The sequence below is a fragment of the Capra hircus genome, chromosome 10 (assembly GCF_001704415.2).
Source record: "Capra hircus breed San Clemente chromosome 10, ASM170441v1, whole genome shotgun sequence".
NCBI lineage: Eukaryota > Metazoa > Chordata > Mammalia > Artiodactyla > Bovidae > Capra > Capra hircus.
The window spans coordinates 35,905,865-35,919,330 of record NC_030817.1 but is presented as its reverse complement, the minus strand read 5'-3'; the positions used below and the strand labels follow the sequence as shown (position 1 = coordinate 35,919,330).

Genomic DNA, 13,466 nt, shown 5'->3' with positions numbered 1-13,466 from the left:
ATGGAGAGAGTGCTGGTGATGAGCCCCAGCAGGACAGAGGAGGTACCCGGGCTGCCTCTCCCTTGGAGCAGGAGGGCCCAGAGCCTGGAGGGGGTTGGAGAGGGTCCAGACGATAGAGCTGGCTCTGTGGTTAGGATGCACAATATTGTCCTGGGCAGCGGAAACCCTTGCTTCAAAGTGCTTGGAGACCAAGAGCATTGACAGGCACTGGCAGATGTGTGGTGTGCAGGAGAACACTGGCCCTAGGGTCACACCCGTGAGGGTTCCCGTCCCAGCTAGTGTCAGCCGGCTAGCCCTGATATGTCACTTAGCCTCTGGGAAGCCCACTTGAGAACTGGACACCCAGCAGGGTGTTGGACTCAGAAGGGGTTCCCACCAGGCTATGGTTTTCCTTTCCTGTGCTTCATAATGAAGCAGAAATGCACCAGGCCCAGTTCTGGGCACAGGGAGCTGAGCCAAGTCCTGCTCCAGTGAAGCAAACACTCAGCTGGGAGGAGGCCACAAATACACACATAATATGTCAGGTGTCGGTGACAGTGACGAAGAAAAAATGGAGCAACAGGATGGGGTGGAAAAGTTCTGTTCACTGCGATGAACAGAAAGTCCTTTCCAAGGAGACAGTAGAGCCAGAGACGTGACAGCAGGCAGAGAGTGAGCTCTGGGATCGTCCAGGGACCAGCATTCTGGGCAGAGGGAATAGCAGTGCAAAGGCCCTGGGGTAGAAGAGGGTCTGGGAGGAGGGGGTGAAGGAAGGGGAAGCTGCATGAGGGCAGGGAGGTGACAAGGGCCAGGTCTGCAGGGCCTTGCAGGCTGTAGGAAGGGCTTGGCTTTTACCCCAGTGAGAAGCTGCTGGAGGGGTCTGAGCAGAGGCTGGCAGACTGTGACTATGACAGCTATATTTAGCCACCGGTTTTCATCCAGCTGCAGTGGACTCAGGGTGTCTAACAGACTGAGAGGTCAGTTGAACCCAAGTGCAACACACTGTCTCCATGGCAATCTTGGCAGTCCCCCCAAGTCCTCGCAGGGAGGCAGCTCTGGCGGTCCCCCCAAGTCCTTGCAGGGAGGCAGCTCTGGCAGTTCCCCCAAGTCCTCGCAGGGAGGCAGCTCTGGCGGTCCCCCCAAGTCCTCGCAGGGAGGCAGCCCTGCTGGTGCCCCCAAGTCCTCACAGGGAGGCAGCTCTGGCGGTCCCCCCAAGTCCTCGCAGGGAGGCAGCTCTGGCGGTCCCCCCAAGTCCTCACAGAGAGGCAGCTCTGGCGGTCCCCCCAAGTCCTCGCAGGGAGGCAGCCCTGCTGGTGCCCCCAAGTCCTCACAGGGAGGCAGCTCTGGTGGTCCCCCCAAGTCTGCACAGGGAGGCAGCTCTGGCGGTCCCCCCAAGTCTGCACAGGGAGGCAGCCCTGCTGGTGCCCCCAAGTCTGTGCAGGGAGGCAGCTCTGGCGGTCCCCCCAAGTCCTCGCAGGGAGGCAGCCCTGCTGGTGCCCCCAAGTCCGCACAGGGAGGCAGCTCTGGCGGTCCCCCCAAGTCCTCGCAGGGAGGCAGCTCTGGCGGTCTCCCCAAGTCCTCGCAGGGAGGCAGCTCTGGCGGTCCCCCCAAGTCCTCGCAGGGAGGCAGCCCTGCTGGCCCCCCAAGTCCTTGCGGGGAGGCTCACCAGACCCTCACCCTGAAGGTGGAGGCAGCGGCACTGTGCATACTTTCTCCTTGCTGTCAGGGCCCCTGTCACCAATGTAACCCTTTGTCCCCTGCAGAATTCCAGCTTCCGGTGACTGAACCCGACATCAACAACAGGCTGGAGTCCTTGTGCCTCAGTATGACCGAGCACGCCCTGGGAGGTGAGTGCGTCCTCCCGGCATGGCATGGCACACCTGGGAGAACCACTGGCCAAGAGGGCACAGGGAGGGGGAGGCAGGGGGCACGGGGAGAGAGGCCGGGGTGGGGGGCTGTTGGACCCTTGTGAAGCCACACCATCCACAGCACATGACGCCACGCGCAGCGAGCCCCAGCACCCTGCTCCTGCTCCCCCTCTGGGGGTGACTCAGGGCCCCGGAGAGCACGCTGTTCCTCTTTCCCCAGAGGCCCCACCCCCCAGGGCACACTGGAGTCCCAGCCTCGTGGTTGTCCCAGCCAAATGCGGGCACTGGAGGAGTCAGGAACACAAGACGTGGCTTTTAGTGGAAACATCCCCCCACAGCATTGGATTCTTTCCTTCTCGGCACTAGATCCCCCAGTCTGGTCCAAGCATATCCCAACGTGCTCTAAAAATAGAATTTCTGAAACCAAAATCCCTGCCTGTTTTTATACCTCCCTGTTCCAAATGGCTTTCAGGACGCCCGGGGCCCCGAGGCGTCCTTCTCAGTCTGACAGGGATGGTCTAGTTGGATGCATCCGTGCTGTGCGGGGCTGCAGCCCCAGAGGAGCTCCCAGAGGCGGCTGGGTCATCCCACTGTGAGTTTGGCCTGCAGCCCTGCGTCATCACAGCAGCCCTGGGAGGCCTTCAGTGCCCTCCTGGTACTAAACGGGTGCCTTTCTCTGGCTGGACTCGCTGCCAGCCCCGGGGCTGTTTGGCAGGCAGAGGAGAGATGTCCGCCCCTTCCTGCCAACCTCCGGGGAGGCTGTGAGTCACGGCAATCCAGAGAGGCCTCCTGTGACCCTTCCCGACAGCCCTCTCCAAGCTGGACTGCTCACCCCACGTAGAGCCACGCCGTGTGCTAGCCGGCGGCGGTGCGGAGAAAGGCTGTCATCGGCCACTGCTCCAGAGAGCTTTGTCCTCCTGACCAGCGGTGTTTAGACTTTTAGTCTCTGCAACGCAGTCTCATCCTGAGACCAAATATGAGGCAGATAAATGCTCTGTGTGAAGCAGAGTACAGACCGGGACTTCATCCTCCTAATCTCACCTGTACAAGACTCTCCAAAGCCCAGAGAGAGCCCTTGCTCAGAACCAGAAGGGAGCAGGCTGAAGGCCTCCCAGGGCTTCTGACCAGATGGATGGTGGGGTACACGGCCCCTCCCTCTGGGGGTTCCAGGGAACCCCATTGGCAAGCACCACACTCTCCCTTGGCCATTCAGTTCAGATCCTAGAAGCTCTGCCGCCTCACTGGTTCACTCCTGGTACCTCTGGGGGAGGTGCCACCAGCTCCTGTTCTCCAGGTAACCAGGGAGACTGGGTCAACATTCTGACAGCCCCTGAGGAGTGATGGGACACAACCCAGAGGTCCATCCGCAGATGGACATGGATGGACAAGATTCACCGTAGCCACACGCAGGATTGTCACTCAGCCTTGAAGACGCATGAAGTGCTGTTCCATGGCTGAACCGGCACAGCGTTATGCTAATAGGTGAAAAAGCCAGACACAAAGGCCACACAGCATATGATTCGCTTTATGCAAAGTGTTCAGAGTAGGCAAACCTCCAGGGACCGAAAGCAGATCAGGGTTTGGAGGGAGGTGGGAATGGAGAATGGCTGCTAACGCGTACCAGATTTCTTTATGGGGCTGACAAAAATATTCTGGAATTAGATGGTGGTGATGGCCACACAGCTCTTGCTCAAAACCACTGAACTGTATGCTTGCAAAGGGTGAAATGTGTGGTAAGAAAATTATATCTCAATTTTGTCCTAAAGGGAAGGCCTCCAGACCTGAGACTTCAGGCCAAACTCGGCCCCGTCGCAGGCACCCAGGTGCCCTCCCACCTGAGACCTGAATGGAGCTGGCTCGGGGGGGACTCTGGTCAGTCCTACGTTGCCTGTGGGAGTCAGCAAGAACTGGCCACTCCCCCAGGGCTTGATAGAGCTCAGATAATTGGCACCTCAGAAGCTCTTATCAATCTGCTAAGTACTAACATCATCATCATTAGTAGCAAGAATGCCAAATACTCCTTCTTAAAAGGAGGTTTTCATTGAAAAGACCTAATTTTATTCTTACAGGGAATTTTATTCTTCCAGTTTTATTCTTAATTTTATTCTTACAGTTCTTTTATTTTTACAGGGAACCTCTGTGAACTGATTTTTTGTTGTTTTTGCTAATGTTTTCATCTTGTTAATCTCCTAAGCCTTTTTATTGCTGTGTTTTTTCCTCAATAATCCTTTCTGGGGGGAGCCTTATAAGCAGTTTCCTGATCAGTGGGTGCAAATTAGGTTCAGGATGGCCTGGTTAGGTGCAGTGGCAGTGTGCCCTCCCCCTCTGACAGCACCTTCCTGCCGGCCGACCCCAGCCAGGCGCCAGGGGAGATGACCTTGCTGGGGACAGAACTTCTGCCAGTGAATGAAGTCATCTTACAGGACAAATGACTAGGGAGAGGAAAGCAGAGTAGTAAAATATGCTCCTCTTTGTGCATCTCATGGAAAGAGCAGAGAGGTATCCAAGTTTCTGGGACACCATATCCCAGGAGGGCTATTCTAAGGCTGTTGGGCCCATCCTTTCATGATGACATCTCTGCTCCCTGTCTCCTCCAATAACTGCTGCCCTCTCAGTCTGGGTCTAAGCTACTTTTCTCTGGCCTTCTCTACCCATCTCTTCTTTTCCCTGCCACGCTCCTCCGATAGAAGCTGTGAGGAAGCCCGGGGTGGGAGGGGGTTGCCTCTGCCATCTTGATTTGTGAGTCTTTAAGGCTTTCACCTGGCTTTATATGGCTTGCTCCCGACTGGTAGCCCCAGGTATTCAGGAGGACTCAGTGCCAGGCCTGGCCATTCTCCTCCTCCCACAGAGGGGTCATATGGGCAGGAGTGTCCGCAGCCTCAAAAACAAGGCTCCATCCAGCAGAATGTAGTCCATAGTGAGTCAAACCATTAGGAGGAACGCCTGGTCCACCCTCTGATGTTCTGAGGTCCATGCATCACCTGATCACCTTGTCATTCCTTCTCACCTTCTCTCCTCACTTCTTCTTAGGACTTAAAACCCCACTTACAGTAGGGGATATGGAGACATTGTGCTAATCGGAAAACGGCTCCACTTTCCCAAGACACTGTTCCATCTTTTGTTTGAAGTTCACCTTAATAATTATAAAACCAATGATAACTGCATGTGAATGGTGCCCCTTTGAGTTGTGCAGGGCATGACTTGCACCACGGTAAATGTTGAGTCTGCACTTAACCAATTGGTTGTTTCCCTGCAGTTGAATACCAACCATCACCCTTGGAGGATGAGGTTCAGGGATAGAATTCCATGAAAATGCAACTTGAGGCTGGGTTAGTTGAGATTTCCTTGTTTCCAGATCCTTACTTTGACAGCTATGAAAGGCTGGCATTAATGAGTGGATGAGTGAGGCCCAGCAACATTGTGCACTGCACTTCTACAGATGAGGGAGCAGCCTCTACACCCTTACTTCACCCACACACATGTGTGTGCACACATACACATGCTCACTGTTCTCCCACTACTGGTTACCACTGCAGAGCCAGCACTCGAGAGGCTAAGAACTGATATGCACAGAAGGTGGGAGAGGTGATTAGTACACACCTGGGGACCTCTAGGATTGATCATCTGAAAGTACAGACGATTGCAGGGCCATTTTCTTCCCTTCTTTAAAATCTCTCAAAAAATCATAGAACTTAATACACACACACACACACACACACACACACACACAGTACAAGTAAAACTGGGGAAATCTGTAAGATGGGTAGATTGCATCATCAGTATCTTGGTGGTAATATAATTTTGCAAACTGTTAACCTTAGGGGCAAACCCAGAAACAGGGTGCTGTTTCTTGTGTGGACCTACAGTCATCTCATTAAAAATATGAATTAAAGAAGCATTTCTCCCCCTAAGTCCCTGCTAGCAAGATGCAATTCTGGCCCCACCCGTGAGGAGGTCAGAAGACCCTGCAGTGAGCTCAGCGCCCTTCCATATCACTTAGTCCTCCAGTTTTCCCTGAACTCTCAGCCGCACCCTCTCATAGCTGAGCTCTGCCTATTGCATATAGATGCACCTTTGCTAGACAGGGCTTGTGATGCAGAGGTTTAGACCCGGACACATCTGCTGACATGTGGACATCAGCAAAACCAGGGAGGCATACTGCATCCCATCCTAGCTTTCAGTTAGTGGTCAACTGAACTTAATCATTTCTACCTGCTATGACTGATCCATGCCTCTTTCTGCTCACTGGAGAAACTCTAGCGTGGACCATTGTAGGGACCTCTTAACTGGTCCTCCCGCCACCAGCCATGCCAGAGAAGCCATTCTGAAGTCAAATCTGGTTACTACTCTACCATTTATAAATCCCCAGCTGCCTATGTCCAAGCTCCTGTTCACAATACATGAGACCCTTATGGTCTGATTCTGAGGGCGCTCCCATAGTCCCATGTGAAAAGGAGTTGGGTGGCCATTGGCTCCCTCTGTGCCCTTGCTCTCTCGTGGCCTCTCCTCTCTGCCAGGCATGCTCCCCACTTTACCCATTCTGCTGATTCTCTATAACCCAGACATGACATATACTGGGTGGCCTCAGCACTCTCACATGTCCATAGGATCTTTCAGTTCCAGGTGCAAAAAACCTCACCAATGTCTCTACCTTAGATTAGATTCTTGAGACAGAGAACCTGGATCAATCTGGATCAGTTTGGGTCAGACAGATCCCCCTGGTCTGCTCTGTTGTGATGGGTCAGAATTACCACCACCTCAGGCCAGATCTTGAAACCATCCTTGACTTCCAAGGGCAACTTAAACACTCCTTCTTCCGTGTTCCTGCTATGTCTGATACATACTCCATCAGAGCACCTATCCCTCATATGTCTTTGTCAACTTACATGTCTGTGTCCCATCCAGGATATATATACTTGGATTAAAGGGTGAAGATTAGGTCTTTCCAGCTTGGTTCCCAGGCTCTGTATAGCTCCTGGCAAAAATGTGGGTGAGTGTGTGAAGAATGAGCAAATGGATGGATGGATGAATTTAACCCTTATCTGTCCTCAGGGACTGGAAGGTCCAACATGCATGATGCTGGAGTTGGTGGGCATGAACAGAATTGCTTTGCTCACCTGTGCCCATTGTGTCTTCCTTTCTCTCCCAGACGGGGTTGACCGGACCTCCACAATCTAGAAGCTGAAGATGAGAGTGACCGCGCTGGCCGTGAAATCGACTGCTGCGGGTCCAGTGTTAGCCATCTTCAGGGTTGCACAGAATCCTCCAAGATACTCTGCAGCCTTTTTTTTCCCCCTGGTCCCTCTCCCATTTTGATTTTGTGAGAGCTAGGTCGTCCTTGTAAACATATCAGTAGACCTGGGATTGGTTATTTTGTCATTTGTTTCTGTCATGGGATGGCGTGGTGTGGGGCATGGGGAGGGGTCTCTAAGGGAAACAGGATTGGGAGGAGGTGGAGGGAATGCAAGTGGCTTCCTGGATGGAAATGGGGGTTTCAGGGGGAGAGCACAGCTCGGAAAGAGATGAGAGATGCGGGAGGGAGGAAGACGCCCCTGCCTTGGGAGCCTTCTCAGAAGCCTACCTTCGAAGTCAGAGCCCAGGAGGAAGGCATGGATGCCCGCGACCAAAACGCGAGTGACGGCGGCTCGCTCTTTCACGTCTCCTCTGATTGGATTCTCTGAGGCCCCTGCTTGAAATCCAGCCGCAAGAAGTCCACATGGCAACTGGGGCAGTAAGGGAGAAATCCGCTCCAACAAAATTTCAGATAAACTTTGATTTGTGTATTGTTTACATAACAATTTTAAAGGGTACATAATGTGTAAAGAGTTGGGATAGAACTTTTCTTCATACTATGGTTTTTGTAAAGGATTTGTTGATAGGGATTCATTTTTTTCCTCTATTTTTGTAATAGCAGCAGGGTTGTCTTTTTAAATGGCTGCCAGGCTCTGCTTCTCGGGAAGAAGGATGCGGTCACGTAGGCCTGAGTGGTGTCTCCCACCTGTGGGTGGGAGGAGCGTGTAGGTGGAGTTGAGCATGTGGCTGGAGTGAGCGGAGCACCGGGGGAGGGCGCCACCATGTGATCGGTTACGGGATTGCGCGCAGTCACCTGGAGAGTCGAAAAGAATCTTGCTGCCCTTTTCTGTGATGAATTTGCTTCTCACCCAGAGACACCTTTCTCTCCCCACCCTACCAGGGGGTTTCATCCTATCGCTCCTGGCCACACACACACACACAGAGAGAGGTGGGTACAAGTTCCACTGGAGGAGAAAAGGCAAGGATGGATATTTTTTCCTGGCAGGAGGCCTTAATATCCAGATGATAAGCTCAAAATACCACTTACGGGGGATTGCTCGCAGGAAGCCGAGCCTAGCCCCTCAAGGTTCGATCAACCACCGCTGAGGAAAAGGAAGAGAGGAGCAAGGTCCAGCAACAGTGTATAAATGGTCAGTCAGCAAGTGGCAGAGAGAGCCGCGGGGAGACGTTGCAAGTGAGCCGGGGAAGATGATGTGGGAAAGGTTGACTTCATGATGGACATGAAGGTTCTATTACAGACATCAGGGAGTTGCTGTGTTGTAGGCTGATTTATCTACCTACACGGAAGGGAGACAGAACTACTCCTTACATGGTGAGAGATTAACAAACTATGCTACCACAAAGTAATAGCTCTATTTCTTAAGGGCAAGAAAGACTATGTTTCGGAATTTGATGCAAGGGAGGGTATTAGAGAAAATCCATGAGGAGCTGTGCTCTGCGCTGGAAAATTGGGTTGTGTAAATGATGATGTGCCAGCTCGGCCAGAGGCGAGATCAGGGAGATGGTAGGAGGCCTGTTTACTGAATGGGTGAGTCTGGTACCATTTTTTTGTTTGTTTGTTTTAGCAAAGTCAGAGTTGAAATTTAAGAGATCAGACCATGAAAATCACTGCATTTACTTAGAGTTATTTTTTTAAAAAATAAGTTAATGAAGTAAATACACATTTACAAGGCCTTAATGAAATCCAAACAGCTTTCTTCTACCTTCCAGATTAAAAATGTACACCCAACCCAACCTTGGATGTTGCGAGGCTTGTGAAATCCTTTTAAGGTCTAAAATGTGGGAACATCTTAGCCACAAAGAGCCTTTAGCAAGCATAGAAGGCTTGAATCCACAACATCCTGCATTGCATTAGGGAAAAAAGAGCTCTCCTTGGGTGACGACTATGTTCTAAACATGCAAATTCATGTGCAGAAAGAGGCAGCATTTTGTAGTTGATTTTTTTTTAAACCAAGTGCCATTAACATTCATCCTCCACATCCCTTTTCTAAGCAAGCTTAGGGTTACTTGGGGAATGTGTTGGGATGGACGATCATGTGTGAGCTGGGAAGAACAGGTCAAAGATGTTGAAGGCCAAAGGCAAGACCAGACGGTTTGCGAAGGTGATTTTGGATGCTGAGAACGTTAATAGAAGAAGCAGGGGTATTAACACATCTCGTGGAGAAGTGAGAAAGCATTCAAATCTGCTGCAAAACACATGTATCCATAAAGACTTGGGTTGTTCAGAAAACAGATTGTGAACACAATCACATTAGCATGAATCCTTTAAAAGGAAGAAGACCTTAAAGCATTTGCAAATCTGAATTTCTATTTATTCCTTCACTGAATATAGAAACAATGGTTATCTGATTATTAGAGATATTATTTTGGATATGTTACTTATTAACTTGCTATGGCTGGTAACCATGATAAAGTCTGTTATTAATAACAACATAATTCTTTTTTTAAAAGAAAAGCTTATTTTTCATTGACTGTGTATAGATTTATCTACTTAGTTGTGTTTTGCTCTTAGTGTTTTAATTTTTTTAAGTTGAGCGTTCTGATAAATTTTAGGAGCCTGTCCCCACCTTGTTTTGAGTCCTGTGTTGACTGCAGGTATACAGCTCAATCTAAAAATCCTAAAGCAAAAGAACTTTATTTATAAAAAAAAAAATCAAATGGTTGCATGCATAAGGCTGTGAAGTCGGATATTTAGTAATAAAGCGGCAGTGCCTTTTTTTGTATTTACCCATTGACCCCCAAATGCAACTGTTTTATATTAAGTAAATAGTAAACATTAAAAATCTCAGAGTAAAATCTATTTCACTACATGGGTTTTTTCCTCCCCTTGTTCTGATTTAAGCAGTGTGTATTTGACATCTCTACACTGTCCCAGGGACAGTGGCATTCTACGATATTGTTATCATGTATGATGTTTTATTGGTGCTTTTTATTCATAGTGGTTTCTTACCAGAAACAGTAGGAAGACGCACATGAGTTGTGTGCAAGAAATGAAACATTGCTGCTGATATGTTTTGTTTTGTTTTCCACATGCTTTTTGAGTTTCACTTGTTTAAACCAAGGGCCAGCAAGCAAAAATAGATGCTGCTGGGTCTGCCTGCAGAGGGCGGCTCTTTGCACCAAGCTCTCCAATCCTGTGTACTAACAGTCCGTTTTTGGTCTTCAGGATTAGAGCTACAGCTGGGCCCCCTCTCCCATTCCTTTGAAGAGACACTGAGGGAAACAAGGTTTTCTTTTGAGGTGTCGTCGGCTGCCTTTTGTGGAATGGGAGCCTTCTCTGGGTCTTCTGTTCTTCTGCCCCTCTCTCAGCTACTGCCAGTGCCAGGTTTGTAGATGTTCACCCCCCGCCCCGGAACTGGGATCTTCCCAAGAGCCTGGGCTGGGGGCTGAGCTGGGTTGAAGATGTAGGTGCACAACCAGAAGGGCAGTGAGAGGGGGCAGGCAGCCCCCATCACATTGGTCCTCTGGAAATGTCTTGGGCAGGCAGCCCCAACCCTGGTGCAGGAAAGCAGCCTAACCAAGGCATTCGAGTGTGCCTGATACAAGAAGGCCCTGTGGAGGGAAAATTTGCACATAGGGCTGTGATAACACTAATGTTGATTTTTTTTGTTTTGTTTTACAAGTCATCAGAGATGTTTGCAAAGTGAGTTTTATTATTTTTTTTTGTAATTCCTTTATCTTTACTTAAAGGTGAATGTGTATTCCTCTGGGAGGAATAGGAAGAAAACAGGAATGTTAATAATGTCAAACAGAAGACTTCCTCCCTCATTAATATATAACCCTCATGTATTTATGCCTAATGTAAGCTGACTTTTAAAAAGCTTTCTTTTGTTGCATGCCCCGTGCAGGCATCCCTATTGTACATGCATGCCTTTCGTCCTGTTTTCCTGTATAAAGTTAGTGAACAAAGAACTATTTTTGCCTAGTTCATGTTGCCAAGCAATGCATATTTTTAAAATTTGTCATATATGGAAATAGCATGTTTGTTACATGTAAAAGCTTTACTGATATACAGATATACTAATGTTTGAAGATGCTGTTCTTTGCAAGTGTACAGTTTTCAAATGTTGTTACCAGTGAAACACCCTCGTGGTTTAAACTTGCTACAATGTATTTATTACTCATTTCCTCCCATGTAACTAAAAATCATGGCTATATTTCATATCAACGTTATATTGAAAGTGAAGGGAAATGATTAATACAAGGTTTTGTAACACTGGTGTGTGTCTTTTTTTCCTTTTTGTCAATACGATTGATTAGAAAATAAGAACTGAATAAGCCAGCCAGGAAGAATAAGGCTGAAATCCTGTAAAATATTCCCACCTGACCATTCTGTGAAAGCTGTATCTTCCAACTGTGAGCTACGTGGTTTTTTTTTTTTTTTTTTTTTTTTTTAACAAAAAGGTAGGGAAAAAGGTGTTGAACATTTATGCAGCTTGATCTGTGCCCAGAGCAACCAAAAAATGTAACCCCTGTCTTAGGGGTATGTTTCTAAATAAAAATTCGAACCTTGCAGGTGGTATTGTTTATAGCTTGCTCTCCACCCTCAATGCCTTTGAAATCACATTTTACCCCTTAACCACAGCATAAACAATAGCCTCCTTGGAGACCTGAGGTTTTTAACTACACGTGGCTTGAATCTCCTTTTAATTCTTCCAGTATGATGTATATTAATATAAGTTCTAAATAATGAGTCAGTTAAGCATATGGTTGGAGAGACAAACCTGGGTTTGAATTCTGGCTTCAGCAAAGTGAGTTTTATTTTTTTTCTAATTCCTCTCAGTTCAATTCAGTCAGTCAGTCGTGTCCAACTCTTTGCAGCCCCATGGATTGCAGCACCCTAGGCTTCCCTGTTCATCACCAACTCCTGGAGCTTGCTCAAATTCATGTCCATTGAGTCGGTGATGCCATCCAACCATCTCATCCTCTGTCATCCCCTTCTCCTTCTGCCTTCAATCTTTGCCAGCATCAGGGTCCTCTATCTTTACTTAAAAGTGAATGTGTATGGGAACTTTCCTGGTGGTCCAGTGGTTAAGACTGAGCTTCCAATGCATGGGGCCCAGTTTTGATCCCTGCTCAGGGAACTAGATCCCACATGCTGCAACTAAGACCTTGCACAGCCAAATAAATAAGTAAATTTTTTTAAAAAAGTGAATGTGTATTCCTCTGGGAGGAATAGGAAGAAAACAGGAATGTTAATAATGTCAAACAGAACACTTCCTGCCTTACTAATATATAACCCACATGTATTTATGTATATTCTCTGGCTGTGTGATCTTGAGCAAGCTACTTAATCACTCTGAGCCTTGGGTTTGGTTTGGGTTTGGAACTACGATACTCAAGGTTTATGTAGTTAGAAACCTAGTCCCAGAGAAAAAGGTAAAGACGAAAGAAAACATAGGATACAGACGTTACGGACGTTATTACCACCAAAACCTAAGCAACCACGGCTCCACATGGTGACAGTGACCACCCGGTGACTCCCTTTTCACCAGGCTCAAGCTGCTCAAGAGAGTGGAAAAACCCAAAATGACCCCTGGAAATGGGAGAAATGCCTTGTAGCTGAGACATTAAATGAAATTCCTCCCAAAGTTAAATTCCCATAACCCAGATTAGCTGTATCTCAGAGTGTGACTCAGGATACTCTGAAGGGGAAAGGATAGGGTACAAAATCTGTGGAATGAAGGGAGATATGAGAGTTGTGAGATTAGAGGAATCATAAAGGGCTCAGCACAGTATGCGAAACGGGTGGGTTAGCAGTTTTTATCGCTCTTCGTTAGTGATCTTTCTAAGGGAATCCTGGAGAAAAGGTTACTTAAATCGTAAAGTTTTCAGGACTCCCCTATCAGCCCTTCCCAAGAAGAGATTTAATTGCATTTATTAAAGGGGTATTTATTAAATAGGTGTTCCTATTTAGGGGACTGGCTTGGAAGAGGCTGCAGTGGGTTTGAGCCAGGAATCCAGAAGGAGCACCAATAGGTACAATCCACTCACACTCCCCATGCTAATGAGAGCTCAGCAAGGGGAATGCAAGAAGGATCCAGGCTTCTGTCAAAGTACCTTGGTCTGGTCCCTTGAACTGCATCTATCTGTGGCCCTGCCTCCTGATCAGCCCAAGAACCTCTTGTCCCCAGAGCCTGAGGGGAGGGCCTGGGGGTATGGAGAAGCTCATCTATAACCAGAACCTAATCCTCTGGAAAGCTGGCCGGTCAGCGTGATCTGCCCCTCCCCACCCCACCAGCAGCAGAGTGTGGCAGCCCACACTCTGTCCAGGCCCCCTTTCCAGCTGCCACGTGGCCACATGGA

General features: G+C 48.7%; 1 protein-coding gene across 3 annotated transcripts in view; it reads left to right on the top strand.

The window, feature by feature from the left end:
* Positions 1-11,673, top strand: part of SAMD4A (sterile alpha motif domain containing 4A) — a 228,482-nt gene extending 216,809 nt beyond the window's left edge. For all 3 annotated transcript variants that reach the window (XM_018054121.1, XM_018054122.1, XM_018054123.1), the window contains 2 exons: positions 1,743-1,826; positions 6,997-11,673. In XM_018054121.1, the coding sequence (XP_017909610.1) occupies positions 1,743-1,826; positions 6,997-7,025 (113 nt within the window). In that variant the 3' untranslated portion in view covers positions 7,026-11,673. The remainder of the gene's footprint in view (positions 1-1,742; positions 1,827-6,996) is intronic.